Source organism: Hippocampus guttulatus, chromosome 10 (genome assembly GCF_054856545.1).
Source record: "Hippocampus guttulatus isolate MCC_2025c chromosome 10, RoL_Hgut_1.0, whole genome shotgun sequence".
NCBI classification, from domain to species: Eukaryota; Metazoa; Chordata; class Actinopteri; order Syngnathiformes; family Syngnathidae; genus Hippocampus; species Hippocampus guttulatus.
Window position 1 is genome coordinate 7,828,209 of NC_141270.1, and position 21,150 is coordinate 7,849,358.

The 21,150-nt window shown below is 41.5% G+C and overlaps 1 protein-coding gene across 20 annotated transcripts in view; it reads left to right on the forward strand.

Moving 5' to 3' along the window:
- Positions 1 to 21,150, forward strand: part of kcnma1a (potassium large conductance calcium-activated channel, subfamily M, alpha member 1a) — a 141,269-nt gene that overhangs the window by 90,207 nt on the left and 29,912 nt on the right. For 4 of the 20 annotated variants that reach the window (XM_086122580.1, XM_086122588.1, XM_086122585.1 and 1 more), the window contains exons 10-19: positions 2,873 to 2,983; positions 3,079 to 3,184; positions 4,132 to 4,214; positions 4,304 to 4,373; positions 5,132 to 5,287; positions 5,699 to 5,808; positions 5,950 to 6,018; positions 7,527 to 7,538; positions 10,619 to 10,705; positions 10,783 to 10,859. In XM_086122580.1, coding sequence (XP_085978706.1) covers positions 2,873 to 2,983; positions 3,079 to 3,184; positions 4,132 to 4,214; positions 4,304 to 4,373; positions 5,132 to 5,287; positions 5,699 to 5,808; positions 5,950 to 6,018; positions 7,527 to 7,538; positions 10,619 to 10,705; positions 10,783 to 10,859 — 881 coding nt within the window. Of the gene's footprint in view, positions 1 to 2,872; positions 2,984 to 3,078; positions 3,185 to 4,131; positions 4,215 to 4,303; positions 4,374 to 5,131; positions 5,288 to 5,698; positions 5,809 to 5,949; positions 6,019 to 7,526; positions 7,539 to 10,618; positions 10,706 to 10,782; positions 10,860 to 16,510; positions 16,685 to 20,153; positions 20,187 to 20,532; positions 20,614 to 21,150 lie in introns of all 20 variants that reach the window. The other 16 variants (XM_086122570.1, XM_086122575.1, XM_086122573.1 and 13 more) reach the window with 7 other exon arrangements.

Here is a 21,150-nt window from a genome sequence, read left to right on the forward strand (position 1 = left end):
GAACATTGTTGCTTTATTTTCTTTGGAAACCAAGTTTATAGTGGGGATTTTGAATTTAAGCATAAAGAGACTGGAATTCACTCAGTATCTTAAAAAAATTATAGACATGTGAATGGTCACATTTAGTGTATGAGAGGTCCTAAATTTGATCGGTCCTCGGCATGAGGCTTCAAACATGTAAGGTTGTGTAGGCATAAGGAAGATGTTCAACATCGTGGTATAACAGGTGGCACTTGATTTTTCATGATTTTGAAACTGTTTTTTTTTTTAATCATTCCAATTAGGCAGGGTCTTATTATTAGCTACATATTGTAGCATACAGTATATCTGCTGCATTGAGAATATCTGCCTATAAAGCAAGTCATGCCCAATGCTCATCACCTTGCAGAAGGGCAAAGAGTCACCGAAAGTTTGAGGGAAAACATGAGCGATGTTTCCCGTCTGCTCGTGCCAAATGCCGCTAGCTGCCCACGCATATGTCAGCTCATCAGACCCGACGGCTCAACTTCTTTGCTTAGCCATCACAGCTGCCCGTTAAGATTCTTTGAAAGGGCATCTGGGAAGACCATCACGCACCACACCGTCCATTGCTGGACACTCCCATCAATCTGGAACCGCAGCTCGCCACCGACATCAACTTGTATTTCCCTCCAACTGATTTCACTCGCTACAATTCACGACGCCGACGATTAAAGTTTCCCTCCCGCCATACGAGAGCGTAACGGCAACTTTGAAGGAAGCTGTCATGACAAATCTACGGCATTGAACAGGAACATGAATAGTGAACACTGCAACCGCAGTTAATTTTAGGAAAAAGTAACTTTATCCTTTAGGATGTGAGTGCAGAGGTGTGCCTGTGCCAGGCCAAAACGAAAGTGTCTCAATTGTCTCCTGGCACGTCGCACTAAGTAGCGGATGAGGCCCATCATCATTATGAGGTATCGTTTCAAATGTCCATCGGGTAATTAGTCTCTGTGCCATGCGGTCCGCACTAATCTGTGTCAGGAGAAGGGCACATTTGGATCCAATGTTGGCAATTGAACGCCATCACACTCAAATTTAACTTCATCGTTGGACTACGTAGTTAACAATGTCTCATCACGGGCCTTAGTTTTAGCCATCTGGGCTACAGACAGTTTATTTGAAAAGAATCGGCCCACGGGGAACACCAATTAGAGAACCCCCCCCCCCCCCCCCGACACACACACAATACTTACAGTGACTAATATTTTCATGCACCAAATAGGAGGGGAGACCGCAACCAAATCGGAATTTGGTAATACCCGTTTGTCCGCAATGTTACCATTTCTCATAAAATTATGGCTAAACCCACGTTAAGCTTCGACACTGTGTATGGCAGTTTTAACCAGAATGTTCCAAGAAAGAAACATTGTAATTTTTACGAGAATAATGACAAACATTTTAAAAAATGACAACTTTATTTGGATCATATTAGGACGTTACTACTTTATGCTCAAAATATAAATTATTCTGGTGAGATTATTATTTTGTTACAATATCGCAATGCACATTTTCTTCGACTGACTTTTCATTGTACAATTCTGACTTGATTATTGATATTCAGACGTTGTGTATTGCAATTATGCAAAAGTAAACTCGGAATGTTCCAGGAAGAAATATGTCATTTTGCATGCCTTAAAATTGCGACATCGTTTTCATCACAGTGACTTGTTTCTTTTAACTTCACACCATTTTGAAAAACAAATGGTTTTGTCCACACGTTTGTTAGTGAGCAGGCTTCCTGGTGAGTGGAGGATGAAGTAATATCTTTTGAAGGAGGGCAAAGCGATTCTGCTTACCAAACAAAAGCTGGTCCGACACAGGTCGAGCAGCTCACGATGCATTTCTCGGCCCAATTCAAAACAAATACAGAAGAGAAACATTTCCTTTGTTATTAGCATTCCCAGCCCCTGGCCATGAAAAACATTGTTCTCTTCTTAATTTGTTTTGACATTCGACGAAACGCCAGCGTCGAGCATCGACAGGACGCAAGCGGACCAGCAAAGAGCATAACGTCCATTCTGAGGAGCCAAGTCTCGGCTCTCGTCAGTCCCGAAGCTTTGACTTTCCGTCGCATGCTATTCACTCATACGGCATTGAGTTGGCCCAACCAAACGGACAACAACGACAACAAATATCCAACCGACATGGCGACGATAACGCAGAATAAGAATGAGGCGAAGACCGCATTCTTTCATCAGGGCCGCTTTTGTTTGGCTTGCGTCGCTGACATTTGCACTTGATCACCGGAGCCCGCAGCGCTTACATCCAAACACAGATCTAACGCGCTGCCGCAATCACCGGCTGACAGATCCCTCCGCCACCGACTCTAGCCAAGTTCTTGTCACCGGGTCCTGTTTAGACTGGGAGTCAAGCGGAGGTCTCCCAAATCCCTTTGAACGTCTTTTTCAGCGTTCGTGCTGCAGAAGAGTGCCATCATATTGATGCGCATGTCTTTGTCAGCATCCATTCCGCTCACACGAGGCGCGGTTTGGCCGTCGGGACGACGTTTATATTGAGAACGGATGACGGGCCGACCGCTACGGGCCGCCTGATTATAACTTAGATTTTGCTGAAGTGGCTCACAGTCGAGTGCTTGTTTGATTGCGCTCGTTCTACAGGTTTGAACCACTTTTTTATGACAAGGGGCGGGGGGGGGGGGTATTCACTTTAATGGCAAAAGCGATATAACTCAATTATGCCTTTGCTTTGAAAATACATTTCTTGACTTTTTTCTTTCTTGTTCTTTTGGTGCTTTGGTTTTGGCTGATGATGTTTGGGAGACATGCCAATGTCTGCAATGATTTATGTTGCCCACTCAAAACGATTTCTTCCCCTCCCCTCCTTTCAGGCATATTGTGGTCTGTGGTCATATTACCCTCGAAAGTGTCTCCAACTTCCTCAAAGACTTCCTACACAAGGACAGGGATGATGTCAATGTAGAAATTGTTTTTCTCCATAAGTAAGTTCACGTATTTGTGCTCGGTGTCTTAAAAAAAGCGAGCCGTATTGGAAGTGTGCCTTCATGTACTGACAAATGTCCCCCTTGTGTGCCAGTATTTCCCCTAATCTTGAGCTGGAAGCCTTGTTCAAACGCCATTTTACACAAGTAGAGTTCTACCAGGGATCGGTGCTCAATCCTCACGACCTGGCTCGAGTCAAGGTACATTCCATTTTAGCACTTTCCGGAGCCTCTTATTCCGTCACAAACTGACATGTCATATGGAAATGATTTAGATGGGATCAAACTTTTAAATGATAGTTCTCAAACGAAATCTAGCCCATATAAAATATTTGAGTGGCACATGACGAGGTCAGAAAAATGGGCCAAAACGATGACGTTTAATTTATTTGGAGTGTAAATGATGTTTATACATATTTGGACGGGTTTTTAAAATGGACTCCTGAAAATATATTTTTTTAAATTTAAAATTTGTAATTATTATTCTGCCGATTCGATTGTTTTTTTTCATGTAAATCAACTTTTGCATTCTGATAATTTATTTTATTACATTTTGTTTTATTTTTCTCATGAAACAACAACTTTAATATTTGTAATATTTTGGCCTCACTTCTAAAATTTTGGGATCTTGGTATTGTAAGACTGGTGTATAATGGTGTATTATTTTATGAGAATAAAGTTGAACTGTTACAAGAAAAACACAAAATGGTGAGGATAACCTCTTAATTTTTATTCACATTTTAAACTTCCTTCCTGTAAAAAGACGAAAATCATAATCGTCCGACTGTTACTTTCATGTTTTGGCATCACACTTTACATTTATAGATATGTATATAATTGTCGATTTTTTTTCTCTTTTGAATGCATACCTTGCAGCTATTGAGTTATGTGTTGCATATTTCCACGAGAACATTTGACAGTGCTAAAAAATGCATTGCTTGAGGATATCCACTTTTAAAATCCCAAGATTGATCACATGACTAATGTCTCTGAATACGCGAAGAACAGAAACAGAAGCGCAACCACGTTAAAAGGCAGATACAGTACATTTGATTTGTGCGTGCTCGCGTTACCATCACTGACACGTCCGGCCGTAATCGGAAGTGTTTCAATGACATATGTGTTTCGACCCTGATACTCGCACATAGATTGAGTCAGCAGACTCCTGCCTCATCCTGGCCAACAAATACTGCGGCGATCCTGATGCTGAAGACGCCTCCAACATCATGAGGTAGCACATCATCTTCACCTGTTCGCGCATTCTTGCTTTTTTTTTTTTTTTTTTTTTAAATTGATTGTGGTTTTTTCCTCCACCTATAGGGTCATCTCCATCAAGAACTACCATCCCAAAATCAGAATAATAACACAGATGCTTCAATATCACAATAAGGTGAGACTGTTGGCGGACCAAACCTGGGTGCAATACATATTTCCAGCCACCAGGGGCATGTGTCGATCTGTAGAGTAAAATGGGAAGACTCTCAAGCATGTTGTGGGCCCCGGTGTACTCATCGCTTGCTTGCAGCTTTATTTTCTTATTTGGGGCCCGAGCACCAGGCAATGGGAAAACCTTGTTGGAATCACATTCTTAAAACAAACGAATTGCCATTTTCAAGCCCTCAACTAGTGCAGACATTTTCACAAGCGCATGTATCCTCACAAAAACAGAATTATTTTAAAGATCCTGAACCAGAACTTCCAGACATTCTCACACTCGCTTCCCTTGGAAGCTGAGAAAACGTTTCATCCATCTACACAAAATTGGGGAGTCATGTTTACCTTAACGGGACTCACCTAAAGTCTGAAAAGGAAGTTGGGCCTTTTTTTTGCCAAACATTTTGAGCAAATTCCAGGGCTCGAATTAGGAAAGTTGTCCAAATGAGCCTCAGCCGGAGTCAGGTGTCTTAGACAGATGGCCGATGCTCATTTGTTAAGATTTTGATGGGTCTCCGCCGACGATTGTGCTACGTGTAATCTGTGACACGCCTGACTTTTTTTCATGAATTGATTTTTGATTCGCCGGATGGAATCCGGACGACCTTGACGCTGCTTCCTTGCATGTAACCTCACAAAACAAAAAAAAAAACATGAGTCACTCACTCCACTCTTTGCTGACATCCTGTGTTCGTACGTTGTCGCCGGGCACAGGCCCATCTGCTGAACATTCCGAGCTGGAACTGGAAGGAGGGCGATGATGCCATCTGCCTGGCCGAGCTGAAAGCGGGCTTCATCGCCCAGAGCTGCCTGGCCCAGGGCCTGTCCACCATGCTGGCTAACCTCTTCTCCATGAGGTCCTTCATTGAGGTAACTCCTTCCCCGTCACGCTGATAAATCCAGACTCACGTTGCATTTGGCTTCAATGAAACTGATTCACGAGAAGATTGGAGGTGAGGCCAACATAAGTAGCTACAAGCGTGCTGGAGAGTGACGCAAGGCAGAACACTTCCCCGGTAAATTTGAGACATCCTCGTCCAGAGCCAGAGAGACTAACCATTAGTGTGTTCAGATGTCCCAGCACATCATATTTTACCGCCATATTTCATCTGGAATCTATTTCCGTGGCGGAGCGCTGAAGAGGTGCTCGCCTTTATCAAAGGACTGTTCTCGCGACATTAAGATGATGGATCAATACGTAATGAGCAGGCCCCCACATCTGCACACCATATTGGCGAGGAAAAACATTGACGCTCTGACTTCTCCGCCGTTTATTTCCAGATTGAGGAGGACACATGGCAGAAATATTATCTTGAGGGAGTGGCTAATGAGATGTACACCGAATATTTGTCCAGTGCCTTTGTGGGCCTCTCCTTCCCCACCGTGTGCGAGTAAGTACCCCTTCTTTTGGCTGCTCGGCCAGCCCGCCCTCCCACGGTAGGTTTTACGTCGAGCAGGAGCAAAGACGGCCATGTAAAATAACGAGAATCTCCCTGATATTCTTCTCCACGTATTATTTTTTTTTTCCTCAGGCTGTGTTACGTGAAGCTGAAGCTGTTGCTCATTGCCATCGAGTACAAGTCGGAGCAGAGAGAGAGCAGGTTTGTATGTGACAAAGGCTCCCATTGCACTCGAGATGACAATGCGTTTGACGCCATTTCGTTGGGGAATACGGCAGCGGCCGGAGATTAAACTGTCTGCGTTTTAAATGCTGCAGCAAACCACTGTCAAGTGTCTTCTTGATTCTTCTGCAGATGTATGGAACCGACAATTAAATAACCCGTTCTTTCTGCTCAATTGTTATGTGCTAGTGAACCGACAAATAGTTGACTTAAGACAGAATGGACAGAAAATATCCTACCGTGGGTCAATTTTGAAGAGAATCAAATACACATTTCAATTTGGTGTCTTTTTTTTTTTTCTCCTTAACTTCTGTTGCTTCCTTGTCGGCTTTAATACCAATAACTCAGTTGCCAAATCAGTATAAGGGCTGCACTGAAAAGAAATAAAGGAATGAGGAAGTCTTAAATTTGAGAATTTTTGCGTTTTTTTTCAAAATTGTCGTATGACCCGCCATATATATTTTTTGTTCAGAAAAAACAATGCCGCATTCAAAATTGTGTCTCATCAACAGCATCATCACTATGAACACTCTCAAGACTTTAACATAACATTTTGATTTGACTCTCATAAAATTTCAACTTTAGTTTTGTGGAATTTACATTTTTCTGGGAAATATTTTTTCCCCCCATGATCTCTTGACTTAATTCTCATAAGATTAAGATTTTGTTTTCCTCTTCTGTATGAAGAAACTGTACCTTAATTGTCACTATTTGACTTTTTTTGGTTAAAGCGGTTACTTTTCTTCGCAACTTTCAGAACATAGAATTCAAGTCAAATTGAGTGCCCCCCCCCACCAATACGATAAATATTATCACTTTCTTGTAAAAGTTTGATTTCATTGTAAGAGAATGTAGTAAAATCATTTTACTACATTTCTCAACTTATAATTTGCATTTATTTTTTGTAAAATGATTACTTCTCCAATTCATATATTTATTTTTATGTTCGCAATTTTTGGAAGATTATTACATTTTTAAAAATTATTCTTTTAATATGCCAATTTAAATCTTGCAAAATCCCTGTTTTATTTTTTGTGGCATTTCAATTTATTTCTTTTTCTTTTTCGTGTGGCCCTAATACTCTTTGAACTCCCCATTTCCTCTTCCCCTTCAACATTTACCCAGTTTTTTTTTTGTTTTTTTGTTTTTGTGAGTGTGTGTGTGCTCAACACACCAGAAGCCTTAAAATTGAATATGGACTTAAATGTATTTCCAGTATTTTCAGCAATTCTAGCTTCGTCCCAATGGATTCTTGAACTTTGCATATCGACTGTATTCGTAGACAAACATACTGTCTGGTTGGTGAAGAAAATGTAAACAGACATGTTTGGGAATCATGATTTTTTTTTTTTCTTTACACTTTTATTTTTAAATGAGTCGATGACCTGGTTACACGCAAACATGCCAACCGGTAACGCATCCAAACGTTGGCAACACTTGCTTGTGTTCTCCTGTTTGATTTGAGATTTTGTTCTTGTTGTTTGCAGAAGCCGAAAGCGGTATGCCCTCTACCCTATCTTACTTCCAAAGTTCCGCCACTACTTTAACGCTTCTGACTTTGGGAGTTTGCCCCACCTCCCGCCCCCCTCCCCCACCCCAAGGAATATTCCCCAAACGCTATCTCACACAGGCCTCTTTTTTTTTTCCTCCTCCTAACTCTTTTCTTTTATATTTTTTGATGGTGTCCCTTGTGCTCAATGCACTAACTTCTTTGCAGCCAGAGAAAGAAAGAGAGCAACTCGATGAATTGGACATGTTTGTAGGAGTGCTGTTTCTTTGTCTTTGCTGTTGTCGTCGTACCAAGGCCAAACGCTCACCCTCTCCCCATCTACCTCTTATTTGATTTCTTTTTCTTTCCTCGACCAGCCCCTTCGCTTCGTTGATTTCTCTCACTTTTAGTTCCCTTCGTTCAGTTGTGACCTAACTCTTTGTGTGTTTATCTTTTTTTTTTTTTTTTTAATCCAATTACTTCCCATCTTTGCCCAATCAAGTGCGAAGTTTAGCACAAAAATATGACGGATGTGCTGCTGATAATCTCTTTTTTGACATTCTGGAGACCCGCTGATTATATCTGTCGGCAGTGCTTAATATGATAGCATGTCGTCTTGTCCCACATGGGTTTATTACACCAGCACCCATTCATTCAAAAAAAAGGCATGAACATTTTGGATAACATTAAGCGTATCCAAAGTAAAAGTTTTACCCCCCCCCCCCCTGCCCCCATAACACCACCCCATATGCATTCACTTTTGCATTCCATCGCCTCTCATGTTGTCAATGCTTAACGTGCTGCGCATGTATGTGATAAAGGGAGAAAAGGGTAGAAGTGCACATGCCAACGCGTGTGCACGTGTGTATGTGTGTGTGTCAAGCCGCACTGTATCGTCACTCCCATATACTGTATATGCGTGCGTGTGTGTGCGTGTCTCTGGAGTAGATGTCCTCAAGTAAGGTCACTTCCTGTCAGTTTGGTGTTTAAGAAACAATCCAACTGCACAGAAGTTACTGCAACCGTCTGCATCTACGTACCGTCCCCTATACCTGTACTGCAGTGGCTCCCACCCCTTCCTCCTCCTCCTCCTCCTCCTCATGTCGTTTGGTATCTTTGCATGCTCTAAATATGATGCTTTCACATGATGTTGGTGTTCGACTGCCTGCCTTGTTGCTCACAATATGAGGTTTTCACGCTCCCGGAAGTTTCCTTTTCGCCACCTGACCAATGCACCTGGAAAATCTCAGATTGGGGCAGCAATGTTTTGTACGAGTGTTTTAATCGGTTTATTTATTCGTTTGTTTGTTTTCACTAATGAGCATGCTTGTCTCTCCGGGGGGCTATTCAATCTGAGTGAATTCCGATTTTGGTGTTATTTTACATGATGACACAATGTTTGCAATCCTAACTGCATGACTTGCACAATTTGTGGAGATATGGATTCAATTGCTCCCTTGATATTTGTGATCTGACTATTAGAGTGTGATAGAGCCCAGAGGAAAGATATTACACATCTACTTTGCCGAATCACAAATTTAAACTTTAAAAAAAGAAATTGAAATCTGATCAGTATGTCGAGTCTTTCATCTGGGCTCACGTTGTGGAGAAGTGTGACCTTCAAGGTCTGTGGAATCTGTGTGTGTGTTTTTTTTTAATTTGGTTTCACACTCACATCATTGATGACTGTTGCCCACAGGTAACCATTAATGAGCTGTGTGTGTGTGCGTGTGCGTGAGCGCCGATGATAAATGCGTGTGATGTTTTCTCTCTTCATGTCAGTCTAATTAATGGGGAATGATACAGCCATTTTCAGTCCAAGAACATTGCAGTCATCACGCAAAGGGTCACAGTCACACCCCCTCGTACTGTATTTTCATATTTCCATTGAAAGTAAAAATGGAAATAATCAACATCGAAATCGTTTTCGACCCCGTCTCCTAAATCAGGCGGCTGTTTCAAGCTAACTAAATAATGCTCTTCTTTTACAAATGAAACGAGCCAATAAGAGGAGGCACTGTTCATTCCCTTGCATCCCACTGCCGAATAACAACAAATTAATTATTCTAATTATAATTCACATTTTCTGTCCTGCACTCATGTCTACGTGTAAGTGTCATCACAAAACAGTGATGATCATTAAAGAAAGACTTAAAATCATATGAGCATTCATATCTTACATTCTTTCCTTCCCTCCCCATGATTAACGTATCTCCGAATAGTTGACAGAAAATGTTGCGTTCAAGGCTGCTGGGAAATTAAAACACCCACCCAGAGCTAGCATGTACCTCCAAGCATAGTTAAGAAACGTAGCTGTTTGGGGTTTTTTGTGCTCTTTCTATCATGCCAGGAGATTCCACCAAAGCCCTGGCTTATAGGAAAGTAGTAATTGTGGTCAAGGAAGTATTGTTGCCATGATGCAACTGGACCAATAGGTTGAGGAGTAGTTCAGCCTGAGTTGTTAGGATTGAAACGATACACCAAATTTGTCAAAATCCAATTATCGATTGGCCATTTTTTTGAGTGTGTCCTATTCTGAAATATAATTAGGAATTAAATGTAGGTATTTGGGTTCATACTTTGTGATATGTTTATGGTTCAAGCAATTATAAACAATCTTGAGGAGTTACCCCAGGGCTCAGTCCCTTCCCCCCTTGAATAGTGGTAATTAACCGCTTAATTGCCCTAATTAGCTCATGTCAGTGAAGGAACCATATTGGTGCACAGAAGTGGCCCACATACTGGACTATAATAGAATACTTGTAATATTAAAATAATATAATTTGTGAAAATAAAATGCTATATTTGAAATACATAAAATATATCCATGAGGGAGCGAATAACTTTATTGTTGAACTGTATTATAAATATTGCAAATTTCTCTATTGTGGGACAAATAAAGTTTTTCTTATCTTATCTTAAATAGCAGAAAGAGTGCTCCAATAAGTTGACATTTGCATATCCCCAAGATTTTCGAATGAAAGCGTGTATGTACCATTCCTCTTGATTAGCGTGTGGTGTCAGCCTGAGCATGGGCATTGTTCCCCAAAGTTAATGAGCACCCGGTGTGCTATGTCTCTCCTTCCCCAGCATCCTCATCAACCCGGGCAACCATGTCAAGATGCAGGAAGGAACGCTGGGATTTTTTATCGCCAGCGACGCAAAGGAAGTGAAGAGGTGAACGCCGATGACTCGCTGCTGTCCCCCAAGCGAGTTGGGAATCATGTCCTCAAAATGCGCACATGTCTTTTCAGAGCTTTTTTCTATTGCAAAGCTTGTCACGACGACATCACTGACCCCAAGCGGATCAAGAAGTGCGGCTGCAAACGACGTGAGTATCCCGGCCTTTACGTCGTAACCCCCCTCCCCCTCTCTCTCTCTCTCTCGTGCCTCTCCCCTCCTTCCCTCCCTCTCATTCCCCAACATTCCGTCCGTTGGCTACTTTTTAAACTCTGCTATTACTCCTCCTATTGCGTCGCTGCTCCTCAATACTGTCGCACTGAGTGTATGTTTTAAGGTAAATAAACGCTCAAAAGGTGTCTTGTATATACAGTAGCATCCAATATGGTACGGTATGATCATCAGTTTTACTTTTGTGTAAATACTTAGTTTGTGTCATCTTTTTAGTTACTTATGTCATTTAAACATTGTGTCACTCCGCTCATATAATATAAATTGAACATATTAATTAGATTAATAATGGAAATGACATTATTTTATGGTAAATTACTACAGAGCACAATTCAAGATGCATCTCAGTAAATTCAAATCTGGTCAAAAAGTTCATTCATTTGAGGAGTTCAAATCAAAAGCTGCCTAAAATACAAATTCATGAAGCAGAGGGAAATAGTTTTCAAAAAGTTATGTTCTATCTTTTGTGGTGCTGGTTTTGGAATTTAATTCATTGAAAATTAATTACGACACATTTCACTCACAGTAATGCATCACTATATTTTTAAATTCAGTGACTGAAAAATTACATTCTGACAAAATTCAAATTTGTTGAGACCTGTACATTTGAGAAATATAGACCATGTATAGAGTTGAAATAATTTGTATTTTTACATTTCTTAAGTATTTATTTGAAAAAATGTATGCATTAAATGCCCCAAAAAAAAAAACAAGTTTGTGAATATACATACGGGTCAGCTATAAGTTCTCTCTCTCTCTCTCTCTCTCTATATATATATACAGTATATATATATGCAATGAACAAATTGTTTCGGGTTCCAGTGTATATAATTTCAGTTATTAATACAGCAAATGCATTTGAAAGTGCATTTTGTTCATTCATTATATTTGTAAACGTCAATAATATGAAACGTCATGTGCACTGTAGCCACCAGTAGTTCGAGTGAACAGCCCCTATTTAGCTCAACGGTCAGTAACAATTACATTAGTGACAACAAGCAGCGTTCTAAAATAGACTCACTAATTCCTCACGAATTTTGTCTGTGTCACAATTCATCAGTAAATTGTATGCCCCGCCCACTCAGTCTAGCTGGCTGACCTATGCACACCTCATTCAGACAAACCGTAGCTAAAACAAAAGAAATCTGTTCATATTTGGTTCTCTTCTGTTGTGTTTTTTTGTTTGTTTGTTTATTTGTTTTCCTCCATGTTTCTTTATGACCAGTGACGCACTCTTTGATGTATTTCCTCCCCTTGCTGCCATTGGAAAACACCACATAATTTTAACTACTCACTGCTAGTGATTTATTGTGAGTAAAAATCAAAAAATGGGTGTGCGACTATCCAAAGTGTTCCTTTATTTCTCCTCCTCTCTTCCTCAGCAAATAGCCCACTGTATCTATGTTGCATGTACCAGTGTAGCTTCTGCATCCCACTCCTCGCCTCTCATTTTGACATTGTGCTCAAACCAGCAGAAGCGAGCCTCCTCATCACTGCTCCATTCAGCTGGTGCTCTGACTAAGTTTATACAGGCATCGGTAGAGAGCGTGACCCAATGACACAACCCCCCCCCCCCTTTCCACACACACACACTCAATAAACACCTTTACAGCGACACGCTCCAGCAAAGTCCTCGAGGAATGTAATGCACATGTGAGATGTTAATTTAAAAGGCCCTAAACTATGAACTGAGGTTTAAATCTGTCAGAGGACGTTTGGTGTGTGTGATTGTGCTTTGTGGGAACTTCTTCAAATCCCACCAAGCACTCACCCCACAAAAAAAAAAAAAAAAAAAAATCACCCAGGTTGCCAAAACACAATGAAAACAATCTGGACTACCCTTTAGCCCACTTCCATGTCAGTTTCAGTGATCATAGTAATCGATAGCCACTAGATGGTGCAGTCGTGCCAGGAAATAAACCCCACCCTTTGTATTCTGTTCAGCAAAGCCGCATGAAGCAAATGGTTACTTCAAATGAAATGAGAGATATTTTTAAAAAAGAGTCAGCATTTTATTAGCTCTTAGACTCTTCTGAATAACTATGGACACCCTTCTTATTTAGCGTGGATTCCTGATAGCAATTGTAAGCTCAGGCTGGATTTACACTGCAAGTCCACTACAATATTTACGATAATTGGAAACATTTTTGTGGCCTTGTCAGTTTCACACTCGTTTCTGTTATTCGCGGCAGGGCACGATCTCGATCTGGGGGTTCGCTTATGTTCAAATATGACATACTGTCTAGTTGGCCTGGACTGACCCCCGACACCCATTGAATTAAATTCATGTAACCCCGAGGTTGTTCGTTTTCTGAATTTAAGGGTGCAAAACTCCCTTTTTAATTGCTTGTATTCAAGCAAATGGTTCTTTGTAAGGTCTGCCATTACATATCCAAGTGTTGTGTGCTGCCTTACTAGATCCCTAAATGCCAATGTTAAAAAAAACAACAAAAAAAAACACCTGCATAAGTTATCATTCAGTAACATATAGCTTTATCTCGTGCTCTGAGTCAGACTCTAGTTGAAATACATCACAGTCATTCAGACACGTGTAATTGGTTTTGACGTCGTTGGGCCTCTTTGAATGTATCCAACTGGGAGTTCTTGGTTTATCTCACAGGTCCATCAACATAAATTTATATTTAAAGTTATCACGCACAATTGTCTGTCACTAACCTATGCTCACTCCGTCATAATTTTAGCAAATATTTGTAGGGCACATACTTGGAATCCATCAGTATAAAACAATGAACAAAAAACTACGGCGGTAACTGAAAGTACCTTCCTGTGGCACATGACAACATTTTCTCATACCGCTGTGTAAACTAGTTCATTACACGGCATATCATCAAAACCGCAAATGTCTGGAACACCATAAAGCAAGGACCTCAATTTGAATAAGACCGGAATTTTGAGACCATTGAAGAACAGACGACCCCAACCTCAAAATGTCAAATGTCGGAACCGCGTATACACAGTGCGTGAACGCTCGCTGCGTTTAAGTGACGTCTGTGTTTCTGCCTTGCCGGATCCCCATTCGGAATAAACCTGATTCCGATCTGAGGATATTCGATTTCAAGCGTCAGTTTCTTCTCCACGCCCAAAAAATGCCTATGGTTTCACTTTAAAGCGCGTTGTGTCAATCCAGCCTCAGTCATCATCCTCTAGGCGGATATCTGCTTATTTGTGAGAAGTCAGTAGACATTTTCACCGTGTCTGCGTCGTGTTCTCCATTGCTCCACAACACACTTAACCATGTGTCGATTTTCATTGGAACATAACATACGTTGACTGTGCCCCAGTGCCCCACCCCCACCCCAACCCCGAGTGAAAACTCTGAAGTGCAGAAGTTCCAGCATGACCCGATAGCCTTGCTGCTCTTGTCTGCCATTCCCCTCCAAACTGCTTCATGACTTTGAACAGTTATCTTTGCACCCCCCCCCCCCCACACCCCACCCCCCTTGTCGCTGAGACCCAAATGACTTTTTTCTGCATGTTCCGGAAGCCCACATGCATGCACGGCACGGGAGGACAACGGTCCCTGAAAACCTGCGTTCCCCATTCTCTCCTCGGCCAGGAAACGTATGACTTCATTCGGTGATGTTATTGTCGGGCGCGCGTCAACGTCAAGTCAAAGATGGCCGCAAGTGTCACGGCGCCAGACGGGTATTAGGCGGCTGTCAGTTTGCACCTGGCCAATGAGAGAATGGGGAGCGGGGACTGTTGGTGCACAAAGTCACAGCAATCTCGAGACGCCGCTCAGGGGACTTTCACTCCCGCTTCCCTCGGGGTTCAGGGCTTCACACACAGGCAGACCACATACAAGCTTAAGGGCATTTCAGCTGCAAGAGTGTTTGTTTACTGTCTATTTGTGCTCATGATGTGTTGTAATTGAGTACGTACTCCTACAGTACTACTCTCATACTCCGAGTTGCTGGACAACGCAAAGTTTTTTTTTTTTTTTTTTTTTTTGGTACAAACAGGCTTACACAATTGGATTTGAATGTGTTCGCTTTTATTCTGAATGCTCGTCCTTTCACAGTGTAATAGTATATATTAAAATATATATTTTATTTGTGGAAAACACTTAAAGTGGTTCAGGTAATAGATGGATGGATGGACTACATTACACAAACATTCTTGCAATTACTGTAATTACCCAAAATAAGATTTGATAGTGGTAGACATTTTATTTGTATGAACACTGGCCAGCAATTTCTTACCATTATTATTTTTTAACTGAGATACAAGTCAAATTTTTTCTCTCGCATATTAGGGTTTCATAACAATAAAAATGATAATGTAGTTTTTTTCCCCCTCAAACATCCTAGCTATCAACATCAATTTGCGCAAACTTCTATAGGTCAAACTTAAAAAAAAAAAGAAAAGGAAACTTCTGAAAAACTTGATGCGCATGAAAAAAAGTATTTTTTTTAAAATCAGCGTCATCAGTACGTTAAGGGACACATAAAGCCATCTCTGATTAAAATATGCCATTGACCAGTGTAATTAATGTATGATAAAACAGATCAACTTAAATGTAACTAAAGAACAACAAAAAATATCATCAAAATGTCCATTGAAAAACTGAAAGAGTATTGTTTTTTTGTTTGTTAACAGTACACTTGTTAGTGTTTAATATTTAGAGAATGGCGGAAAAAAACATTTGAAAATACTGCACAGTACAGTTCATGCTTTTTGTATTTCACAGCTATGTATATAATTTTAATCCATTTTCCATGTGCACACTTTTATCAACAGTACAGCAATGCATTAATTTAGGCAGTCAGTGCATGTCGGCCGCTACTGTAAAAAAAATGCTTCCCTTTCAATATGCACTCTGTATAAAGTTATGAAAAATTTGATGTTTTTTCAATTGGAGGAGGAAGACGTTCAAATAAACACACGATGTAAAATAAACACGCGCTCAACAACACATAATGCACATGAGAGTGAAGCTTCCCTTTGGGCGTGGAGCAGTGAAACTTCGTTTGTGCAAACGGCAGCATGAGTTGGCACGTGCGGCCCGCCCATAGAATAGTGCCATGCCTTTTTTGGACAGAGGCGCTTCCGTAGCGCTGCTGCATGATGGGATACAGGTACGTGCTCCGCTCTTCTCAGACCCATCGGTTTGCAGGATGTCAATGTAAAATGTATGACAAGTTTGTTTGAGGTTTGCTACTGAAGACGTTGCTCAGCCTCCTACCCCCCCCACCCCCACCCCGAATGCCTCCCCCTCTTTCTCCTCACCCTCTTCCCACTCTTATGGTTTTGCCTTTTTGACCTGTTTCAGCCTTAGCACGCAGCTTGACCCCCTGAATCACGCCAATGAATACATTTGTGACTTGACTTTGATGGGACAAGCTGAAAGTTTCTACAACAGCTTGGCGCAAACGTAGTGTGAGCTTTACTAAATTGGACATGTTTATTCCACATACGGGGGCTCAAGTCTGCTAAGGCCTGCGCATTCTGATGAAGTGACCTTCCGACTTCCTCCCTGGATGAATATTTTCTCCTCTTGCCATTAACCTGCTGCTTCTCCTCTCCTCTCATCCTGACACGTGACTGTAGCCAAGATGTCCGTCTACAAGCGAATGAAACTGGCATGTTGTTTTGATTGCGGCCGTTCAGAGCGAGACTGCTCTTGCATGTCAGGCAGTGTACATAGTAACATGGACACCCTTCAGAGGGCCTACCCACTTTCCTCTGTGTCTGTTCATGATTGCGCAACCACGTTACGTGCCTGTAAGTGACACCGCCCAACACATGCTGTTACGTGTCGTCTGTGACGTGCGCTTCCATGTGTGTCGTTACCATGCGCTGCCGTAACGTGTCGTACACGTGTGGACACGTGTAGCCGTGACGTCGTCCACGTGCTGTGGTGGTCTCGTTACTTGGTGTAAATGTGGATTTGTGGCATAATTCACATTTTATTTTATTTTTCTTAAATGTTGATCACTGTTTTTCTGACAATTTTTGTAGTTAGCGAGCTAGCTAGCTAGTGGTGACTGTCTGTCTGTCTGTCTCTGACCATCTAACATTCTAGCTATCACTCTATCTAATAATCTATCTAAGGGTCAAATCGATTTTTGTTTGTGCGTAGAGCTTCGTCTCAGTTGTCGACTTCATGCTATTTTTAAGCCTGTAACATAGTACTAGTTTTTTATCTATCTATCTATCTATCTATCTATCTATCTATCTATCTATCTATCTATCTATCTATCTATCTATCTATCTATCTATCTATCTATCTATCTATCTATGTTGCTTGCTAGCTAGCACTCTTTCTCTACATATACATGTATTTTTTTCTTTTGTTTTTCTCCCTCATTTATCTATCATAATCATGTTGTTTCACTCAGTGTATAGTTTGTTTTGGTGGGTGCGTTGTGTTGTGGCTCTGTGGTGCTGCTGTATTGTACAGTACTGTAGGTGGCCAGCTAGCTATCGCATGCTGCATTTCGTCATGCAGTTGTGTGATAATAATCACGACTGGAAATTGACTGTTGTGTTTTGATGATTTTAAGGTAAGATGAGTGCCCATGAAGAGTAGATATATTGTCTTGTTGAACAGATTTACTGCAATGTAATGATTTGCTATTCTTATCATTATGCACTATACATTTTGTTTGACTGCCCCTGAGTTCACTTATTTTTTAAGTCTGTGTTTTTGTTACAATTAGTATCATCTTTCTTTCATGTTTTTGTTGACCTACTTCAAATGAAAGCTTTAGGCCACCGAAATAAGATGATCGGCCCAAAGTTGTGTTGTAATATTGCTATTCTCACAGATCACAGTTGGTTCACACTGTCTATCTCCGTGTTTTCTCAAAGAGAACGCAAGCAGAAGGAAACTAAGTTGAGAGTCCCAATGTGATTGCACGAAGGCTCGTGGGTGAATCGCCTCCTTGCCGCTTGATCTTGAGTGGGTTGGAACTAGTAAATTGTCTGTCAATTAAACATGGCAGCGGTAGGCCTGGCTATCAAAGCCGGGGGCCTCAGACGTGCAGATCTGATTTCCTCCTCAGCATTCTCCCGACATCGGCCGACTCAGCCTAGATTAATGTCAAACGTGCCATGATGAGTTTAGTTTGGCCCCATACACTTTGGTACTGCGTTGGTATCCCTCGGTACCAATTACTGGCCATTACATGGTTACTGATCTCACTTCTCCCTCGAGCCCCCTGTTGGATTTCAGGAAAGCCTCCCCTTTCTTGGATTTCTCCCCCCTACCTCATCCCCCCTTTCGTCTGAACAAAGTTTTAGCGAAGAAGTGCTTGTCAAGTCAAGGATTACTGGATTTCCTCTCGCCATTTCCTGTTCTTCATTCTGCGACCAGATAAGACATCTTTATATGTGATGACTTCATGACTTGTCGTGCATCTGGACTAGATTTTCTTTAGCTGGAATTCTCTTACTGCTAACACTATATCGGTCATTTTTTTCAGTTGCTGTGGAGACCTGTGATTTTTGCGGGTTGCCTCTTTTTTTGGATTGAAAGCGTATCTTAACCCATGTTAGCTTGTCATTGCAGTCACTGGTCTGTTGACCACTGTCCGCCATTTGTCAAGAGATGATATCATAAAAAGTCTGGATGGGGAACAAGGGGTGCGGTACAATGATATCGATCCAAGGCAATTCCGTGACCTTCCAGCGGGGCGGACCAACATGCATCTTCCCTCTCTCCGTGCATCTGCATCCCATTGCTCGAGACCTTATCTCTCCTGACACCGAAATTATGTTTTCATTTTCCCAGCCCTGCTGGTCTGTCACCAAACTTGCCCTGACAGCTCCTATCCACCAGGCAGACTTGGAAACAACCCCCTCCACCCGACCCCGCTCTCCCCTCTGTCCGGCGCTTCCTCGCGACGCCCCTGATAGCTAGCCAGTTAGTTCGCCGCATTGGTGGCGCGGGCAAATCGCTACAGACAGATGCCAGGGTCGCTGTGGGTTGCTGTATGAGGATCTGTGTCAGAGGCCAGCCTCGGGCACTCATTGTGACCTTTAGTGATGGAAGAGACTCTGAGTCGAGAGTGTCAGCAGTGCCCGGTTGAGTTAAAGTGCCCACCATGTTTGTTCAGTGTCTCCTGAGTCAGGGTCACGTGTGATCGCATGAGCGGTTCACAATGACGAAGCATTTGGAACGCATAGTTAGCTGATAATAGACGTGGCTAATTTAGGATGCTAAACACAAGCATCAGAACCGTGACAGATCCAGCATTTGCTTTTTATACGCAAAATTCAACAAAGGTCGAACATTGCTGGCATTCCAGAATTAGACAAATTCAGGACAACAACAGCCCGAGCGTCTGGTGTGGTGCAGTCTGTCAGACTGTGACAATATTTCCAGGAAACTTCACATCGCGGCCTTCACCATTTACCCAGAAAGTGGATTCATGACCCCAATTCCGTGTTTATACAAAGCAGTTTCAGAAAGGTGGCTGTGTTAAAGGGGCAAGCAGTTTTAGAGGATCCACTTCTTTTCAACCATATTAGGGATAGGCATCATAAGCAATAATTTAGTTTGATTGTGCGTAATTTGTTGCTGTTGATTTACTCTCATCTAGTTTGCTGTCTGACGAAGTCTACACTTTTAACTGAACGAAAGAACTTTTATATATAAACTCCATCTTATTGAAAAAAATTGTAATTGTACTTTAGTGACCCAAAAAACCCCACCATCCTTTACCATCTAAAAAAATATCAGGGGGGGATACTTAGCTTGAGCATTACCTCCAGATTGGAATTTCATCAAGTGCCCATGTCTAAAAGATATCAGTTTTCAAATACAGACTGCAACCGCTGTTCACAGTCTTGCATTGTCCCACATATTTCATAAAGCATTTATCACATTCAAGTGTTTTCTGATTATTTACATCAGCCGTTTTTTGTTTCAAAATGTTATATTTAGCTCTTTACATTTCACTGTAGATGAAGCAAAGCACATCCTGACAATGGACAGATCATTTCATTTCCTTTTTTTTTTTTTGTGTGTGCGCCACATTCCACAAATCATCCCCACTGTGTTTTTCACCTTCATTTGTTACAGTCCCCATTGTTTCCCATTCGTCTGGTGCATGCATGTACTGTATTTTTTTTTCACTTCATTTCCATGCCGCACTCTTACGTTGATGTCTCTTATTTCCTAATGTGTGCTACACGGCATCCTTTCTCCCCCCGTGTGACCTGCCACTTGTCTTTGCATTCTCCTCAGCCAAATATAAGTATAATGGATATGTCAGATCACGTAAGTGTGCTTCTCTGTCCTTCCTCGTTTCTGCCTTATAGGCTCTTAATGTAATACGATTAGCACTGTCGTTTTCCTTCCTGTTCCCTTAACATGTAACCTTGTCGTCTTGTGACTTTAAGTCCGAGTGTTTATTCTAACAGTGTTATCACCAGTGTAACTCTGAAAACACTGTTCTATCAAAAGTAATTGTAAATAATGGCATTTTTTCTTTCTATATTGACAGTAGATTGTAAATTTAGAATCACAATTTGCGGTGTGATGTACACGAAATGGCTTTGTGTTCAATCATAACTACTTGTAGTTGCATGAATTCTTTTTTTTTTTTATGTTGTGCTGCATGTAGCAGCAGATGGCGCTACAACACCAGGGAACAGTGGAAGCCAAAAAGAGACTGGCGTTCGATTCAAAGCTGATTGCAATTTAGGTAAATAATTGTTACTTCTGGTTAAGAACAAAACAAATATATATACAGTATATAGAGTGTCACATGCCATACATGTTCATGTGTCATTTCATTTGACCTTTTGTTATTTTATCGAGAATAGCATATTGCTGTTTACGGTGTTTGTTTACCCTTGAAGTACAGTCTGCTTAAAATCATCTGCGGTAGTCATCATATCCGTTTGATTTGTGTATGCATTTTCACTGAGCTGTAACAAAAGCATTGGCAAAGGCAAGGTGAGAATATATTTTCTTGGTACACAGACGCATTGCCGATGACGAGAAACCGCTTGCCGCGGCGCAGGCAACGCGACATAGACAAAAAGCCAGCTTTCCCCTCACGTGCTCGACTCAACATTTTCTGTTGTTCTTCATCCATTTGCACGCGGCGCAGGAGCGTCATGTGATTAGCATTTCGGGAAGGGACAGTTGCCGTCTGCCTTGTTCAGAAAGCACAGTGGAGCTGCCAAGGCGGTTGAGCGCGCTCTAATGCTGTACATGTTTGACAAGGGCCAGATGA